This window comes from Rissa tridactyla, chromosome 12 (genome assembly GCF_028500815.1).
Source record: "Rissa tridactyla isolate bRisTri1 chromosome 12, bRisTri1.patW.cur.20221130, whole genome shotgun sequence".
NCBI lineage: Eukaryota > Metazoa > Chordata > Aves > Charadriiformes > Laridae > Rissa > Rissa tridactyla.
Window position 1 is genome coordinate 5,188,075 of NC_071477.1, and position 16,858 is coordinate 5,204,932.

The following is a 16,858-nucleotide window of genomic DNA, read 5'->3' on the forward strand; positions in this document are numbered from 1 at the left end:
GCCGCCCCGGGGTTTCTTCCCCGATTGAATCGGCGGATACTCCGTTCGGGTGCGGTGCGGGGACGCTGCGGCGGGTGCGGGTCGGGGGTGCGCGGGGGCGGTGCGGGCAGCCCGGGAGCCGCACGCCCCCCGGTGCCGCTCTTATAGCCGCCGCCGCCGCCCCGCCCCCGGTAAACACCGCCGCGCCGGTTCTGTCAATGGGAGGCACCGCCCCCCCCGGCCCATTGGCCGCGGGGCGGGGGGGAATATCCCGCTCCGCCAATAGGAGCCCTCCGGTGAGGGGTTGCTGGAGAGAATGGCAGGGTGGCACGCCCCAGTACCCCCCGGTACCCCCGTCACGGCACCCCGGTGCCCCCACCTGAGCAGCACAGCACCCCCGGTACCTTCACACGAGCGCCGCGGTACCGCGGTTTGGGCACCCCGTGACCTCCGGTACCCACCCGGGGATGCTCCAACTACTGCCAGTACCCGCTGCTCCCCCGGTCTGCGCACCTCGGTGTCCCCGGTGCCCCCCCCTACCCGCACGTGGGTACCCCCGGGAGCCCCTACACCCCTCACAGACCCCTGGGAGCTGCACTCCGGACTGGACACGGCTCTCCGGTGCCCCGGGCAGAGCCCTGGCCCGGGACAGCCCCCAGGCCGTCCCGCTGGGGCTTGCAGCTCTCGCCCCACCCGCGGCGTGGGAAGGCCGGTGCCTTCGTGGACGCGTCCCCGCCCCGGCGGCGTCCCCCCGGGGCTCGGTTGCCCGACGGGGAGCGCGGGTCGCCGGGCGGGGGATGCGCTGCCCACGGTGGGGGGTACCCACGCCGCTGCCCCCGGTGACACGAGTGGGGTCTTGTCCCCCCGCCGCGGCGCGGCCCGGCCCGGCCCGGCCCAGCCAGGCCCCGCCCCTCCCAGCCCGGCCCCGCCCCCTCCGCGGGCGGCACCAATGGGGCGGCGGCGGCGGCCCCTGTTACCCCGGAGACCGCCGGCTGCCCGCCAGGGGCCGCGCCCATTGGCTGCCGCCGCGGCGCGCGGGCCCGCCGCAAGGCGCGCCCCCATTGGCTGCGCCGCCCGCCGCCAGTTGCTGTGGTAACAGGGGGCCCAAGTGGGGCCCGGGACCGGGCCGCCGCCCGCGGCCTACCCCGGGCACTGCGGCCTGCCCCGGGCCCTGCACTGAACGCCCGGGCCCTGCCCGCTGTCCCCCGGAGCCCCACTACCCGGAGAACACCACACAACCCCCCTCGCACCTGGGCCTCACACTAGGCCTGGTAGCATGGGGCCTGCCCGAGTTGTTCCCGCCCGGTGTGGCTGGAGGCCTTGCCCGGCACCGGGCACTTGCCACACAGTTCCTGTATGACCCTGGCACCAAGCACCTGCCTGGCCATTCCCCCCGACCCACAAGGCTTCGCACCCCTTCCCGCGGGCGGGACCGGGTGAGTGCCCATTAGCACAGCGGGGCCCTGAGGCGGCTCCTCCATGCCCATTGGCGTCGTGCACCGGGGCTGCCTTGCACCGGGGCTGCCTTGCTCCGGGCTCTCCCGGTCGGCCAGCCCTCACCCCGCACTACCGCCGCGGACTCTGCTCCCTCCCAGTCCACAGCGGCCCCACAGGCAGCTGAGTCCCCGTCCCACGGGGCCCGTGCCGCAGGGCTTTCCGGTCCGGCCCGCATCCCAGCCCAGTGGATCCCGTCCCGGTGGATCCCAGACCGGTGGATCCCGCCCCTCTGCCCCCGGGGCTCCTGCCGTGCGGCGCCGGGGCGGAGCCGGCAGGGGGCGCCCTCCCCCGCCCCTTCCCGTGAGCCCGTGCCCCGCCCGGCCTCCGTACCCGCCTGGCGTCGCCATGGGGACCGGCCCGGAGCCGGGAGACGGGGACGCGGGGTACGGGGGGTCCCCGGGGGGCAGGAGGGTGGCAGAGGGCCATGGAGAATCCCCGGAGGGCAGGAGGATGGCGGAAGGCCATGGGGTATGAGGAATCCTCGGGGTGCAGGGGGGCTCCCAATGGGACAAAGGAGCAGGTCGGGGGGTGTCCCCATAGGGGACAGGCAGGAGGACTCCCCATGGGGCATGGGGTGGGGAGGGGAGCTCCCCATAGGGGGTGGGCAGGGGGCTCCCCATTTGGCAGGGAGGAGGGGTAGGGTGCTCCCCGTGGGCAGGGAAGGTAGGCGATGGTGGGGTTCACTAAGGATACCGTAGTCCAGGGGGTGTCGCTGCCTCTCAGCTCTGACTTTGGACCTACAGAGGCTTGTCCGTGGGGACAGGCAGAGCTGCGGGGCTCAGCTCCTCGCTGGGGTTACGCTTTTTCCTTCCAGAGCCTGCACGGAGGTGGATGCACAGGGGCCGGTTCCAAGTATCATGGAGGGGTTCAAGAGACTGGTAAGTCTCTCGTTCCAGTGGGATTTATGGCACTTACACTACTGTGGTTATAAACGCAGCATCTCTCAAACACGCCTGAGACTTGCTGCTGGTAAAGGGCACAAAGGGAGACCTGGAAGCCCCAGAGGAGATTCAGAGGGGAGTCGGAACTGTGGGTCACATCAGAGCGGTCCTTGCTCACACACTGCCTCTGACTCCCGATCTTTTTTGTGCTACTGTCATGCTGAGTTTAGGATTACAGCAAATGGCAGAAGACAGAAGCAGAGGAGAGGAAGTCTCCACCCCGCAGGATGACTTTGCCACCGCTCACCAATGAAGACAAGAAGAAGAAAGGGGAGAAGAACAAGCCAGGTTGGGAGAGATTCCCTTATACAGTGCCCTGCTGCCCCTGCCCACTGGTGCTGCTTTTGCATTAACTCCGTGCTTTCTGCTGGGACACATTCAGCAAAAGCCACAAGAAAATTACCCAAGGGGGAATGCTGAGAATAAAAGGGGAGAACTAGAAAAGCCCAGGCAGTGCTTTGTAGGCTCAGCTCCCGGGCTGTAACTGCAAGCCACTCTCGCTGGGGCCACAGAAGATTTGAATTCAATCTCTCAGTTGTTCTTTATATTTTCCTCAGCCACATATGACAGGAGAGAGTAGATGTAAGGCGTTGAAATCGGACTGTGAAATAAGCACAGGCCTCTTTTTTGTTTCACCAGTTGCATTTATGCTGAGTAAAAAACCACCCTTGCCTTCAGAGACATCATCATCCCCAGAGAAATACAGAAGTTTTGCTCAGAGGAAATTAGCACTTAAGAAGGCTGAATTAGCTAAAACCATGGAAGAGATCAAAATTATCACGGTACGTGCCACAAATATCCAGTGCTGGGATGCAGGCAGCAAATCCATACAGTTACCCCGGCTGCCTTTATGGAGGAAATTCTAGCAGCCTGACTCACTCTTGCAAAATGGCATGTGTTTATTTATTAATACACTGGAGGTAATTATACTGCTTTGCTTAATGCTGGTGTAATCTAACCTTGATATTGTCTATCAAGAAAAATTAAGAGAAACCCAGAGAGAGTCCAGACTGTAGCAGTAGGAGGGATGCGATTTAGGAAATGTGACCTGTTAGAAAAGACTGTTGGTATCAGATTTTCTCAGTCTAGCAAAGAGAAGGTTGAGGTGAAGGACATGACCACAGCTTTTTAGTAGATGAAAGATGGTTATAGAAGAGACAGTGATCCTCCAGCTGGTAGGAAGGAATGTGGGAGCAGGGGTATGCTGTACGGGGGAAGTCAGAGAGCCTCGGAACTGAGGCTGAGGTTTGCTGTTTGATGTTGGGATGGCCAGGGTCGTGTTGGTGCTGTTACCATGGGGCAGGAATGTCCCAGAGATGGCAGAAGGTGGTAAGAAAACTTGGGGCAGATGGTACTGCTGGAGTCCCCAGCACGTTAATTCACAAATTCTCATAGGATCTGACCAATCTGAAGAAAAATGCCATCGAGGAGATGAAGCAGCACAGTGCCCACCTGGCAGAGACCAACAACCGGCTGATTAAGGACATCCAGCACACTGATGACAGCACTGCCAAGCAAGCAAGGGTGTTGCTGCAGCAGTACGAAGTATTTCAGGTGAGGCTTTAGCATTGACCAACAGGGCCATTTAAGCAGAATGCAGAACTTCCCATTACTCGTTAATACTAGAGAAGGGCCAGGTGCTGCTCAGACCCTTCAACTGCACTGAGTGTGACTGGAGCATCCCCAGTCCTGGGGGGAGCTCCTTGATGCCCAAAGATCCTGTGAGGTGCTCTTGTTTTTGTGCCTGTGTTTTAAAGCCGTGAGAGCACCCTGACTGTAACTGTCCTAAGCAACAGCAGTCACCCCTGTAACAACCCAAATACATCCCTCCATAACATCCTTGGCTCCATCTGACTCTTGAAGCACTACTCTGCTCCCCAGAGCAGCTCCTGTGCACGAGCTGGCACCAGCCACACCGACAGATTCCTCTGTGCTGCTAATGCAAGCAACAGCACATGAGAGAAACATCAGGGATGGTGTAAGGGAATGTTTCAGAGCTTTGCGGAATGAGCAGTGACTGGATTTCTCCCTGTGCAGAGGGTGAAGGCAATGGTGCAGACCTTCAATCAAAACCAGCTGGACACAGCAAGGGCAGAGCTCCAGGAAATGGAAAAAACAATGGAAAAGAATCTGGGAAGTGAGTTGCTCCCATTACTATGAAACGCAGTCTATACAACCGTGTTACCTTTGGTTTCCATCTTAGTAGGTTAAAGACACTGTGTTGATCTTATAAATGTCAAACAATTCCATTTCTGAAAATGAATCCCGTTGGCTCTGTGGGTCTGATCTTCCCGTCAGCCTGTCAGGAGGGGGAGAGCCCTGTGACACCCGGCAGCCTGTGCTCAGGCGGGTTGGAAGAATCTCCTCCTTGGCAGCTGTTTGCACCACCCTGCTGGGGCAGAGTATTGTCAAGGCGGTCTGACTGTAGGTGTCTGTTCCCACTCCCCACAGGGTGTGTAATCTCTGTAGAGAGAAGGGCTCAGGCAAACGCAGGATGGAATCCTTCGTGAAGAAACGAAGGTCTGGAACCCCTGGGTTGAGATTTTCTCTTTTGACTTTCAATCAGAGCTACAGCAGCAGCTGGAGGAAGCCACATCAAAGGTACAGGTTCTCCAGGATGAGCTCGGTGTCCTGCGGACCTACATCAACGGGCACTATCCGGAACAAGATGTCCAGATAGTTCTTCTGCAGCACAGCATCCAGAGCCTGAAGGAGCAACACCAGGTGCTGAGACCTCTCCTTTCCTGCAGCATTGCCAGGGAGGAAAGAGAGGGCAGGGGAGGAAGGAACGCAATGGTGATCTTGCCTAAGGCTCCTGTTGTTTTTGTGCACTGCTTCCTGCTGTTCTCAGGAGGAGAAAGACAAGACAGAAAAAATGGGGAAGGCCATCTTGGAGAAACTAGAAGAGAAGGCACAAGCAGAACAAGAGGCGATGTTACAGAAAGTCGTGGAGGTTTGTGGAGTTCATGTGACGTCCCAGCAAGGGGCATCAGTTTCTGGGAGATGGCAGACAAGGCAGGGGCTTCCACACGTTGCCCATTAGCAATAGCACAGTGCAGCCAGCACCCAAAGAGTAACAGCATTGCTGCTCCCTTCCTGATGCCATAGTGGAGCTGTTTGTCAGGCTGGGAGGGTACAGGAGAAGCACCTCTGCATTGCTGCTGTAGTCTGATGTGTTGAAATATTCTCACTCCTGACAGTTTGCTGTGTGGAGGTGAGTGCACTGTGACCCAGCATTCACCCTGCTTTTACGGTCCCTGTTTTATTACATTATTTAGGTAGCTGCTGTGCTAATTGGCTGTGGCACCGCTGTGGCAACGCACATATGTTTGTAATAAATTCATGAGGAAATTAAACTATATGCAGCACTAGAGAGCAGGGGCTTCTGTTGTTCTTCCCAAAATAGGAGGAACTCCTGTTGCACAGTTCCTGCTCGCGTGATGTTCTTAGCACTTTTCCTGGGTTAGCAGCTTGAGAGCACTAAGAAAATATTAATTACTGACTCCGTTTACAGCCTGCTCTGATGCAGAACTGCTGTACTCTTTTACAGGTGAATTTGTAAGCACAGGTGATAAAAGTTACCCAAGCAATATTAATAAGTTTTCCCTGGGAAATTGAACTGGATCTCTTGAGTTCCTTAGTCTTTTTCCATTATCAGCACAATGTGATCTCAACAACAGTCTCTTTCTAGAGCTGGAACCCAAATCTTGTTTGGGCAGAAATAATTTTCCTGAAGAGTGACACATCCGGACACGGCCAGCACTGGCACCCAGCAGTGGCAGGGTTTCATGCTGGTGTTCTGCAGCTGGTTTTCTTCTCTTCACCCACACAGGAGAAGTTGCTGCACCAGGATGGCCTGAAACAGATGGTGATAAACAATCACATTCTGCGATGTGGAATACTGAGGCAAAGGGAGGTGAGCGAGCTGGGGAAGAACCAGCGCAGTGCAGCAGAGCCAGCCACCCTCAGCCCTTGCCCTTCGTGAGGCTTTTGTCTGCCTTAGTGGGGTACGTTGCCTTCCATTTCCAGTGGAGTCAGGGGGCTGTTAGGACATCCTGAGGGTGAAGCAGTCCATCAGGTGTTTCAGGAAGCCTGGTAGCGGCTTACTTGCACAAGGGATATTTTCTAGCTCTGCTGTTTGCAAAATCTCTAAAACTTTAATTCCTGCTCCTATTGCAAACTAAAGAACTCTTAGAAATGTCATTCATGCAGATTGTTAAGGACCTGGAGGAAGAGATTCGTGAACTGAAGAGAAGCATCCAGACACTCCGTCAGAGTGCAAGAGACCCAAGAGAGCTGATCTTTGCCGATGTCCTTCTCCACAGACCCAAGTAAGGCTGGTCAGTGGGTGTGCACAGCCCTTTCTCTGTGCCCTTGGGCTGCAGATTCTTTGTCACTGAGTGCTAATAACCTTACCCCATCATTTCTGCAGATGTCACTGTTAAAGCTATGCCCAGCCCGGGGTATAAACCCACAGTTACATTGGGTTCTGCTGGGGAAAACAGCAGCAAGGTCTCGTGGTCTTGCCTAAGAGCAGCTAGGGACTAGCCACAGCTCTAATACTGATCTTTGGTCACATCACATCTCTCTTCTGGGCTTCCCTTTGCGCAGCCTGCACGTGGAGATTATTAGTGGCTGCAGCCAGGGACAGTCAGGACCAGCAGAGCTTTTCAAGGCCCTTGTGCCTGCACTGACTCTTACTTTATTGTTGTTTTCACTTTGTGGTTGGGAAACAAAACTGAGGGAAGGCATCAGGCTCACAAAGAGCATCCCTGTTGGGGCAGGTCTTGCCCATCTAGAGCCACCTTGCTGGTTGTGTCAAATGGCACCTGTGCTCTGTGAGAACAAAGACGGGCAGCCATTTCCCTAATATGTAAAAAATTGTGTTGGTGGCATTGGCTGGCAACAAAAAAGCAAAACTGTTATCTTTCTCACTGCTCTTTCCCTGTCCCGGTTCTCTGGTAGCTAATTACATCCTGAGTGGAGGTTGTGGGTAGTCCCCACTCCTGCTTGCCAGCATGTGCTGTGCTGATACTGGATTTAAGAATTACAAAGCGTAAGGTGAATCCTCACTTAGCATTGATGGGGAAAAGGCCCTGCCAGCTCGATCACAGGAATACTGGGCTCTCCTCTCCAGGGACAGACCCAGACGGGCCAAGTCTGTGGGCTTAAACATAACAACAGCCGGCTGTGACAAGCTATTGTCCACCATACCTACAGCAGGCTGAAGGTGTAACGCTGCCCCTTGTCCCGTGACAGCAGGGTCCTGCCCAGGGCAGAAAAAATCACAAAAATCAGCAATGATTTAGAGCTGCTGAGGTGCCTTGGCTTTCTGTGCTGTCTGCTGACCAGGGGTACAAACCTGAGAGAAAAATGGGTCAAATGTGCTTAAATCTCAAGTATGTTGTAGCCCAAAACCCGTAAGTTGTGTGCAGAACAGCGTGCGTATGCACGTTTATTTACGCAACTGCCTATACAAGTTGTTCTTGGCACAGACGTGTCTGTTATCGGCGTCATTCCTTTCCAGCGGGTCCTGGCGCTGCAGGTGCAGGCCCTTGGCTCCTCCGCACCTCGTGTACACACAGGGGTTATTTTGCATGAAAATATCATCCCTTGGGATGAGCAGATGCTCACCCAGCAAACCGATGGTGGTGCAGATGACAAGAGGGGCTAGATCTCCCGTTCCAGGGCTTGGGTTTTAGCTGGAAGCCAGGTATGGCTGCAGCACTGCAGAGGCACGAGCCGAAGCGGGAGGAAAGCCTGGAACGTGTCAGGAGACTGCGGGGGAAAGCGAGCGGCTGAGTGATGGATTAGTGCAACTTAATTTTTTTCCGATAGAAAAATGATAAAAAGAAGGAATTAATTAGCCTCGACAGCTGGTGGGGCTGGAGTTACTGAGGGTGGCTGGGAGAAGAGTTAAAAATAGCAGGAAGGCCCAAGTGGAAAGTTTCTGTAACATCACAAGTCAGGCATTTGGTGCTTACCCGCCCTGACAGGCGGGAGCCTGTGCCAGAGCCCTCTCCGCCATCCCTCAGCCCTTTCCCACTGACCTCCCTGCAACTTTTCACACGACTTCACCAGCCCGCCGGTTTTTCTGATTAACCCTTTGGTTCCAGACACTGGATTTGCTTCCTGAAAGAGCAAAATCAGACCCGAGCTGCGCTCAGCCTAGAAGTGTAAGGGTGTGTAGGAACACAAGACCCTTGCGAGCCCTCCTTGGGTCCCTGCACGCGGAGCCCGGAGGAGCTGTAACCCTCTGCGTATCCGTTCCCATCAGTTTCCCCTCTTTAAAAACCCTTTTGCTTCAAGGAACCCCAGCTGGATTTCACCAGCAGCTTCAAGCCCTGTGCTGGGGACACTCTGGATGCACAGTTTGTCCTGGACTGAGACGGAGATGGATGAGCGCAGCTCTGAGCAAGCCCAGCTCACTGTGCTTGTCCTCTCTCTGCGAGAAAGCAGATGTACCTGGCTGCTCCGGCGGGCTTTCTCCGCTTTTGTTTGTCTTTCAGGATTGACAGCGAGGAGTGGCTAATTTCATTCCTTCTCCCTCTCAGAGCCCCAGGGGCTACATCTGGCTCTGCCTCTCTGGGAAGGCCAGCGAGCATGGAGCCTGCCTCGCAGAGGGCTCAGTTGCAAGCACGGTGTAAGGCAGGGCTGCGGAGCAGGGCTCAGGCTTGGAGCTGATTTCTGTCATAGGCAGAGTGGTCAGTGGCCGGGGTGGATCGTGAAGGGTGAACTGAAAAGTGAATTAGTGCTGGGGTGAGAGGGAAGATGGGCCGGGCTCTGGTTCGTGCTGAACAGGGGCTGTGCAAAACAACGGTCATCTGTTTTTAAAGGGTTTTTCCTGCTCCTGTCTCAGCTGCTTGCTTTGTCCTGAGTCCCAGAACAAGTGTCTGGGTCCTCGCCACTAAAAACCAGTCCTGGACCCCAGGGACACAGAGAAGGTTGCACAGCAGACACAAGGCGGCTTCCCTCCACCTGTCCTGTGCCCTCTGATGGTGGAGCTTCCATGCAGGGGACAGGACACCTCCTGGCTCTGGGTGGGCTGCACAGAGCATCCAAGCAGCCGCTCACCTCCCACCCTGGCCACACGGGAGCTTCTCCTCCTCCTCTTCCTCACACCGAATCGTCCGAAGCACGGCAGCTTATTCCTGCTCTTTGGTTTGTCCATCCTAACTCTCATTTCTCTCTCAGGTGCACACCAGATACCGAGGTGGTCCTCAGCATCCCCACCAAGGAGACGCCGCTCATCTGACGCTCGGCCAGGCTCCGCTCGCAGGCCCGAGGGATCGCATGGTGCAGATGAGGTGCCAAGCTGCAAAGCCCCTCTTTTCCCCATCAGCACTTCTCCATCCCAGCCCTGCTCAGCTGCCCTGGGGACTCACTGATGTGGTTCTATGGTGCAGTAAAGGTGTTACCGTCATTCCTGGTCCGTGTGGCCTGTGCTGTTCTCACAGCCACGAGGCTGCAGTCCCTTGGAAGGAGCGCGGGGTGAGCCCCGCGACCACAGCTCCTGGGGAGCCATCGCCAGCCCTCCTGTACTTACAGGCTGACCCGTCCCCTTCATACCATCGCGGTAACGCCGGATGGATTGAAGCCAAAAGGTCACTGTGACCGTGACTGTGAGAGGTGTCCTGGGACTGGGCCTGGTGCCGTGATTCCCTACCAGCGCATCCCAGTGTGGGCTGGACTGGTGTCCCAGCGCGGGGTGCCGGTGCTGGGGCAGTTTGGTGCCACAGCACCTGCGTGGCTCAGGGCCAACCGAGGGGTTCAAATAAAACCATCTCCCGTTCTCGCCCGTGCCAAGCGAGCCTCCAGCTGCGCTTCCCATCACCGGCTCTTGGTGATGGCACTGGGGCAGGGGCCGAGCAGGGCTCCGAGGTCCCAGCACAGCACAGCCCCTCCGGGCATCGGGCAGGACCGGCCCAGGCTCGCCTCGCTCCTTACTCGGGGAAGCGGTGGAGCCGTGCCCTGCCCCGCACCGCCTGAGATGGAGCGGGGCCGATGCCGCGGGGAGCGGGGCCGGGGGATTCGGGGGACTGGGGGGACCCTGCCCCACGCGGGAGCGTAGCGGAGCCCCCGCCCGCGGCAGCGCATCCCGCAGCCTCCCGGTGCGACCACCGTCCCCCGCGCTGCTCCCCGGCACCGATCGGACGCGCCCCGGGGGAAGTCGCCGTTCACCCGGCACCGGGAGCCCCGCGGGGACCTCGGGGACCGGACGGGGCCGGGGCCGGGACCGGTGCGGGCGGGGGTGTGTCCGGCGGGGGAGGGACCGGGCGCGGCGAGGGGCTCCGCCTCCCGGGGTTTAAAGCCCGGGCCGGGCGGCGGCCAGCCTGTCCCGGGGAAAGTTGCGCCCGAGCTACCGGCGGCTCGAAGGGGCACCGGTACCGGGATTGGCGCGGTTGGGGGGGGGCTGCAGGGAGCCGGGGGCCCTCGGGGCAGCCTCTCCCAGCCCCGCTGCCCTCGGTGCCGCAGATGACCCTGAACACGCAGCGCGGGAGCAAGAGCCCGCTGCGGAGAAGGGCCAGCACCCCTCTCCCGCGGCCCGGGGTACCGGGTGCCACCTCCCGGGCCGAGCCCTGCCATCCCCAGCTCGGTCACTCCGCATCCGAGCCGGGTGGCAGGGCCGCGGCCCCCCGGGGCAGCTGGTCCTCCGAGTCCTCAGGCTCTTCCAGCTCTTGGGAGCCCCTGTACCGCGTGGTGCTGCTGGGTGACCCTGGTGTGGGCAAGACCAGCCTGGTCAACGTCTTCGCCGGCGTCCAGGAGCGGGACCTGCTGGAACAGCACGGAGGTGGGTGCCTGGTACAGAGGTGGTTGGGGCCCCTTTGCAGCAGGGTCGCCTACTGCGGGGCCCAGAGGAGGTGGCATGGAGGTAACGTGTGTCTGAGCTGCGTGCATGGCCCCGTGATGGGAAAAACCCGTGTGCGAGATGGAGGGGAGCTCAGTGCTGGGGCCAGGATCAGGTCTCAGTGCCTGGGCAGTGCCGTGCCAACCGGGCTCTCCCGGTGTCTCGTAGGGGCTGCGTACGAGCGCACACTGTCTGTGGATGGCGAGGAGACCACACTGCTGGTGATGGACACCTGGGAGCCAGAGCAGCGGGTATGGCAGTGCCAGGGCTGGGTGCTGTGGGAAGCCTGTGTTGCTGGTGGGGCCAAGTGAGCTGGCATGTGCCCCGGGGACATTGTATGGGCACAGCCACTGCTTCAAGTCCTCTGAGCTCCATGAAGCTCCCTGGGGCTTTCCCAGCCATGTCCAGGGCTCGCCGCTGCCCTCGCCGCAGAGCAGGACAGAGACACTGGGCAAGGCAGGGGCTGGGGTCACATCTCTGATGGCTCTTTGCCCACCTTTCACTGGCGTGAGAGGCTGCCTGCTGTCTTCTGGCCAGCGGGGGCTCTCGTGATGGGGCATCACAAGCACAGGAGCAGTGGTGTGGGTGCAGGGTGCCCCTCGCACGAGATGGGAGTGTGGGGGGGGGTGGGAAAGAAGGGGCTGTGGGGAAGAAGCATGGTGCCAGCCTGCTGAGAAATGCACGGGAATGGTTTGGGAATGGGGCTGATGGAGCCAACTGAGCAAATCCATGTGAGACAATGCTGCCAGCCAGGGCACGTGCTTCAACAGGCAGAGCGGTGGCCCCGAGAGCCTGTCATGGGGCATTCCTTCTGCCCAGCGCTCAGAGGCATCTCCTGGGAAGAAATGCCAGCACTGCTGTCATCACCTCCCTCAAAACACCCCTTTGCCTCCCTCGATGCCGGGACTCGGCGTTCCTATGGGTACCACCGGGCAGCAACCAGTCCCTGGGAGTGGGGATGGAGCCAGTGCCAGAGCTGTGAACGTGGGCACAGCACCCGTGTGGGCTGGGGCTGCATTTCCTGTGTGTGGCTGCACTCTAAGGAGATACCCCAGTACCGTAACACCCTGACAACGGCCTTTTATTTCCATTATTGCTTAATCCCACCCTGCCCGGCAGGGACAGCTGGTTCACGCAGGGTGCTGCACCCACAACATGGGCGTTGTGTGGCCAAGGATGATTCCAGAAGGCGCAGCCTCAGCCCCCCAAGCTGAGCTGAGCCCACAGCTCCACTTTGTTGCCAATAGAAGAGGAAACTCTCAAACACCCCCCAAAATCAGGCACTTTTAATCTGCACTTTATTAATGGGGCCCACGTGTCTGCTGCCCACGATGTGGGGGCTGGTGGGGTGCGCTGGCAGGTCCCATCAGTGTTGGGGTGCTCTGCTGTCACCCAGCAGCAGTTGGGGCTGCCAGCAGCCCCTGCAGGGCAGTGACATTTCATTCCCTGTGTGGTGGCAGGGTGAGGAGAACTGGCGCCGCAGCCAGTGCCTGCAGGTGGGGAACGCCTACGTCATCGTCTACTCCATCACTGACCGGGGCAGCTTTGAGAGCGCCTCGGAGCTGCGCATCCAGCTGCGCCGCGCGCGGCAGGCCGAGGACATCCCCATCATCCTGGTGGGGAACAAAACCGACCTGGTGCGGTGTCGCGAGGTCTCCGTCGAAGGTGAGTGGTGGTGGTGGGGTGGTCTGGCCGGCGGAGACGCCCAGGGGGGACCCTGTGCCCGGCCTCCCTGCCCAGCTGCTTCCCCCACATCTCTCCCCTTGTCCCTGGAGGTGCAGCCACTGCCCCGCTTGTGGCTGTGCCCGTCCCCTGGGGTGCCAGCGGGGCCGTGCCCCCCCTCCCTGCCCTTCCCTTGCAGAGGGCCGTGCCTGCGCCGTGGTGTTTGACTGCAAGTTCATCGAGACGTCGGCGGCTCTGCAGCACAACGTGGCGGAGCTCTTCGAGGGGGTGGTACGGCAGATCCGCCTGCGCCGTGGGGGCAAGGAGGCCCGCACACGCCCCGCGCCTGGCCAGAAGCGCAAGGAGAGCCTCACCAAGAGAGCCCGGCGCTTCCTCGACAGGCTGGTGGCCAGGAACAACAGCAAGGTGGCCCTCAAAGTCCGCTCCAAGTCCTGCCACGACCTGTCCGTGCTCTGAGAGCCGCCGCCTTCCCGTCCCTCCGCACACCCGGGCTGGGGACTCCTCTCTGCCAGCAGCGTGGCTGGCAGCTCTGTGGGTGCAAGGAGAGCCAAGACGGGGCCAGAGCGATGCTGAGGACGTGGAGCTGTTTTAACTGGTGCTGAGGGATGGCTGGGGTGCTCTGAATCCGGCCACTTCCCCTCCAGGAGAGGGGACAAGTGGGGCTGGGTCCCCTGGGCTGCACCCATGGAGCAGAGGGTGGGATGGGCATCTGTGCCTGCGGTGGTGGCCTCCTGGATTACAGATGTTCCTGGAGAGCCAGAGGTGAGGGGTGGCCATGTCCCGGTGCAGGGCTGGAGCAGCTCTGGAGGCTGCTGGGAGCGTGGCTGGTCCCACTCATGGTGCCCGTCCTTCACAAGGTGGCAGGGACCGGTGAGGGCACTATAGCAGTGTCCACCTTGAGGACAGTCCTGGCTGGGGAGTGGGGCTGGGGGAGCATGGACAGCATCGCCTGGCACCCCCAGCCTCCCCATGCCAGGGCTTTATGCCACATCTCCCTGGCACCAGCGCTTCTGGGACTGAGGTTTTCCTGTACTGGCACAATGGGGAAAACCCTCGATCTGCAGAATAAACCTCATCAGGGAGGTGCTGGTCTCCGCTGAGTCCCTGTCACGGGGAGCTGTGCACTGGGGCTGCACGGTCAGATTCAAGCTCAATTCATCGCTCACAGCTGTGGCAGGGGACATGCCTCCTGCTCCTGCTTCACCAGACAAAACAACTCAAGGCAGGAAAAGCCTCCATCCAAGCTCAACAGAAGTCTCCGTTCCTCACCCAGCGGTCACAGCATTGTCCCCTGTGTTGGCAGAAGCCCCCGACCCCGCTGCACCTCCCAGGTCCCGTCTGGCTCTGGAAAAGCCTCTGGGAAGGGCTGAGCTCTGCCAAGTTGCTGGTCTCAAATGCCCAGGCACCATGGGAGCTGCAGCCTGGGCAAGGACCTGGATGCTCGGTGGCTCCTGGTGCCCTGGGAAGGGGCAGGGAGGCAGGATCCGGGCAGCACGGCACTGCCTGCAGTGTGGCACAGCCGGGAAGGGACGTGCTTGGCTGCAGCAAGCAGCAAGTGACCCTGGGCACCCGGGGAGGTGATGCTGGAGCTGCGTGGGTTCTGCCAGTTGTTTTTAGGCTGCGCTGCCGGCGAGCAGCCGGGACACTGGGGGGTAGCCTGCTCAGTGGCCCCGGGCCCGGCGCCAGGGAGGATCAGCGGTGCCCTCCCTCCCTCTCTGGGTCAGGTCGGGAGTTTCCGCTCGCTCTGCGGCTCGAGCGTGGGGAGCCGCTGGCCGTGGCCGGCGCAGTGCAGCTGGAGAGGGGGTCACCAGCGTAAAGGGGACACTGCGATGGGGCAGCGCCCTGCCCCTGTGGGAGAACACTCTCTCCACAGGTGCAAATCCCATCGAGGGCTTCTCCCTGTGGGCTCCACCCCCAGGACAAGGGAAGCCTGCTCAGGCTTTTCTCTGTGCTGCTTTGTGCCTCCCCAAAACGGTAACTGTGGCATTGCTGCTCTCTCCTTGCTGCTGCTCCGGCTCCGGCTGCTGATCCAGGGCCCTGGATCTCCCCGCATCCTGGTTCTGGTGCAGCCGGATGCAATGCTGCGGTTCACGCAGCATCAGCCACACCAGGGACGGGGGCTGCACACCGAGGTCAGGAGCTCCTTGCTGCTGCTGGTCCCTCCCGCAGCTGCAGCCGGCATTTTCCTGCGGCAGGAGGCGGGGGGGGGGAGGCGGGGGCAGCCACGGGATGGAAAGTTGGCAGCCGGCAGAGAGGGGAGTGGAAAGAATGAGCTCAAACCCAGAAAAATGCGGCCGTGCTGGAGGGTGGGAGGAGAGGCCAAGGGGGGCCACGGCGAGACGCTGGGAAACGAAGGGAGGAAGGAAGGAGGAGAGCCCGGAGCATCGGTGCCGAGCCAGCTCCCGGCCCCAGGGCAACGCTGATGGGTGCCACGGCTGGACCCCAGGACATGCAGAGATGGATGGTGACCACTGCCCCCTCCTCCTCCAGCCCCCTCGCCCGTCTCTCATGATCTCCCATTCCTCCCAGTCTGCTGCCAGCACCGAGAGGACAATCCCTGCAGCCTGCAGCGCCGCAGCAGCCACCCTGACATGTGGGGGTTCATCTTATGGAGAGTGGCTAAGAAAAGCAGAGGGGTGGAAGGCGGCCACTGCCCTGCCATGGGTAGCTCAAGCCCTTGGTCCCCGCAGGATGACAGCAGCCGGGGGCTGGTTTTGGTTCTGGTTTAACAATGCAAGGAGCAGCTCAGCCCCTGCCAGCCTTCGCTTCGGGCTCCCCCCAGCTCGGGATGACACTCCTGCCCTGGTTAACCCGGGTTTGGTGCTGAGCAGCTGGGGGGAGGCGGGGAGGGGAACCGTCACCCTTCGTCAAGGGTTCCCAAGCCAAGCTGGGGTTTAGGGTGCAGGTGGGTACCCGAAAGGGTCCATAAGGGGCTGGATGGGGGGGTCAGTAAGGGGGTCAGTAGCTGCGCTGTGCTGTGCCGTGCCACGCCGTGGCAGGCAGCAGGGTGGGAAGCAGTGGGGTGTGTGCGGGCACGCTGCCTGTGTGGCTGCCCGCTGCTGCCCTCGGTGACTGTCCTTCTCCTTTGTGGGAGAATTGGTGGCAGTGAGAGGACAGCACCCCGAGCAGGAGGCCAGCCCTGCAGAGAGGGGCTCCCGGGGGGCCTTTCCATCTGCCCTCTGCCTGAAATGCGAAACTATGAATCACCCCCGGTCCTGAAATAGATTCCTTTTTTTTAAAAAAAAAAAAAAAAAAAAGAGGAAAACATTTGGAAAAAAAAAAAAAAAACTTGCTTTTTAATCTCTGCTGCGCTCCCTTCCCCTGCCCATGGCTCAGATCTAAACCTGGGGCAGCACCATAGAGCTTTTGCTCAATCTTTAGTCTCCGATGGTGCCTTTGCCTTTGAGCAGACTCTCACCCCAGCGAGGATGAGGGGGACACGCAGGAGGAGGAGGCAGCTCGGTGGCACAGCTGGGCTGACAGTGGCTCGGGAGGGGAGGGAATATTTGTGAGGAAAACACAGGTTTCAGCCAATTTTCCAGCAGAGCCCTGGCCCCGCTCCAGTGGCAGGGAGAGTTTACTGCCGTTGAGGAGGCATTTTTACAGAGGGGGTGTCCGCTGAGTGCGGCCACGGGTGGGCTGAGAGCGCAGGAGGGGTCCTGGGGAGACAGCAAAGGGCAGGAAAACCCAGGGCTGGATGGAGGAGAGGCCCGGGAGCCCCCAGCCCGACTCGCTCGGGCTGGTGATGGCTGAAGCCGCCACCTTCCCACTCGTGGCCGGGGGGCTGCGGGGAGCCGGGGGTCCCCCCTTGCCCGCAGGGATCCCCCCGGGGCTCTCACCCGCTCCTCGCACTGTGGGGTGTGGGCGGGGAGGACCGGGCCCGGCCCGGCCCGCTATCGGTCTCCTAGCA

At 60.2% G+C, this 16,858-nt stretch overlaps 2 protein-coding genes across 5 annotated transcripts; both read left to right on the forward strand.

Annotated features, from left to right (window-relative positions):
• The first annotated feature begins 1,276 nt into the window (after positions 1-1,276).
• On the forward strand, positions 1,277-10,212 carry C12H20orf96 (chromosome 12 C20orf96 homolog). 4 transcript variants are annotated; one of them, XM_054218429.1, is made up of 11 exons: positions 1,281-1,415; positions 2,291-2,354; positions 2,588-2,705; positions 3,057-3,199; positions 3,813-3,971; positions 4,455-4,554; positions 4,984-5,141; positions 5,269-5,370; positions 6,250-6,333; positions 6,630-6,748; positions 9,612-10,212. In XM_054218429.1, exons 1-11 carry the CDS (start codon positions 1,336-1,338, stop codon positions 9,670-9,672), a joined length of 1,188 nt encoding a protein of 395 aa, XP_054074404.1. In that variant the 5' UTR covers positions 1,281-1,335; the 3' UTR covers positions 9,673-10,212. The 4 variants fall into 4 exon arrangements, with proteins under 4 accessions (XP_054074408.1, XP_054074404.1, XP_054074406.1 ...); XM_054218431.1 differs by lacking the exon at positions 1,281-1,415 and adding an exon at positions 1,808-1,859; XM_054218430.1 differs by lacking the exon at positions 1,281-1,415 and adding an exon at positions 1,898-1,944.
• Positions 10,213-10,755: 543 nt separating this feature from the next.
• REM1 (RRAD and GEM like GTPase 1) lies at positions 10,756-15,075 on the forward strand. Its single transcript, XM_054218878.1, has 4 exons — positions 10,756-11,208; positions 11,434-11,516; positions 12,726-12,930; positions 13,127-15,075. The coding sequence occupies exons 1-4, from the start codon at positions 10,893-10,895 to the stop codon at positions 13,402-13,404; spliced, it is 882 nt and encodes a 293-aa protein (XP_054074853.1). The 5' UTR covers positions 10,756-10,892; the 3' UTR covers positions 13,405-15,075.
• The last annotated feature ends 1,783 nt before the right edge of the window (positions 15,076-16,858 follow it).

Bases quoted from the DNA above. Each gene is read 5' to 3' on its own strand.
- REM1 (XM_054218878.1), top strand. From the start codon at position 10,893: ATGACCCTGAACACGCAGCGCGGGAGCAAGAGCCCGCTGCGGAGAAGG. The intron at 11,209-11,433 runs GTGGGTGCCTGG...GGTGTCTCGTAG, and splicing joins CCTGCTGGAACAGCACGGAG to GGGCTGCGTACGAGCGCACA. The intron at 11,517-12,725 runs GTATGGCAGTGC...GTGTGGTGGCAG, and splicing joins CCTGGGAGCCAGAGCAGCGG to GGTGAGGAGAACTGGCGCCG.
- C12H20orf96 (XM_054218429.1), top strand. From the start codon at position 1,336: ATGACCCTGGCACCAAGCACCTGCCTGGCCATTCCCCCCGACCCACAA. The intron at 2,355-2,587 runs GTAAGTCTCTCG...TGCTGAGTTTAG, and splicing joins TGGAGGGGTTCAAGAGACTG to GATTACAGCAAATGGCAGAA. The intron at 6,749-9,611 runs GTAAGGCTGGTC...TTTCTCTCTCAG, and splicing joins GTCCTTCTCCACAGACCCAA to GTGCACACCAGATACCGAGG.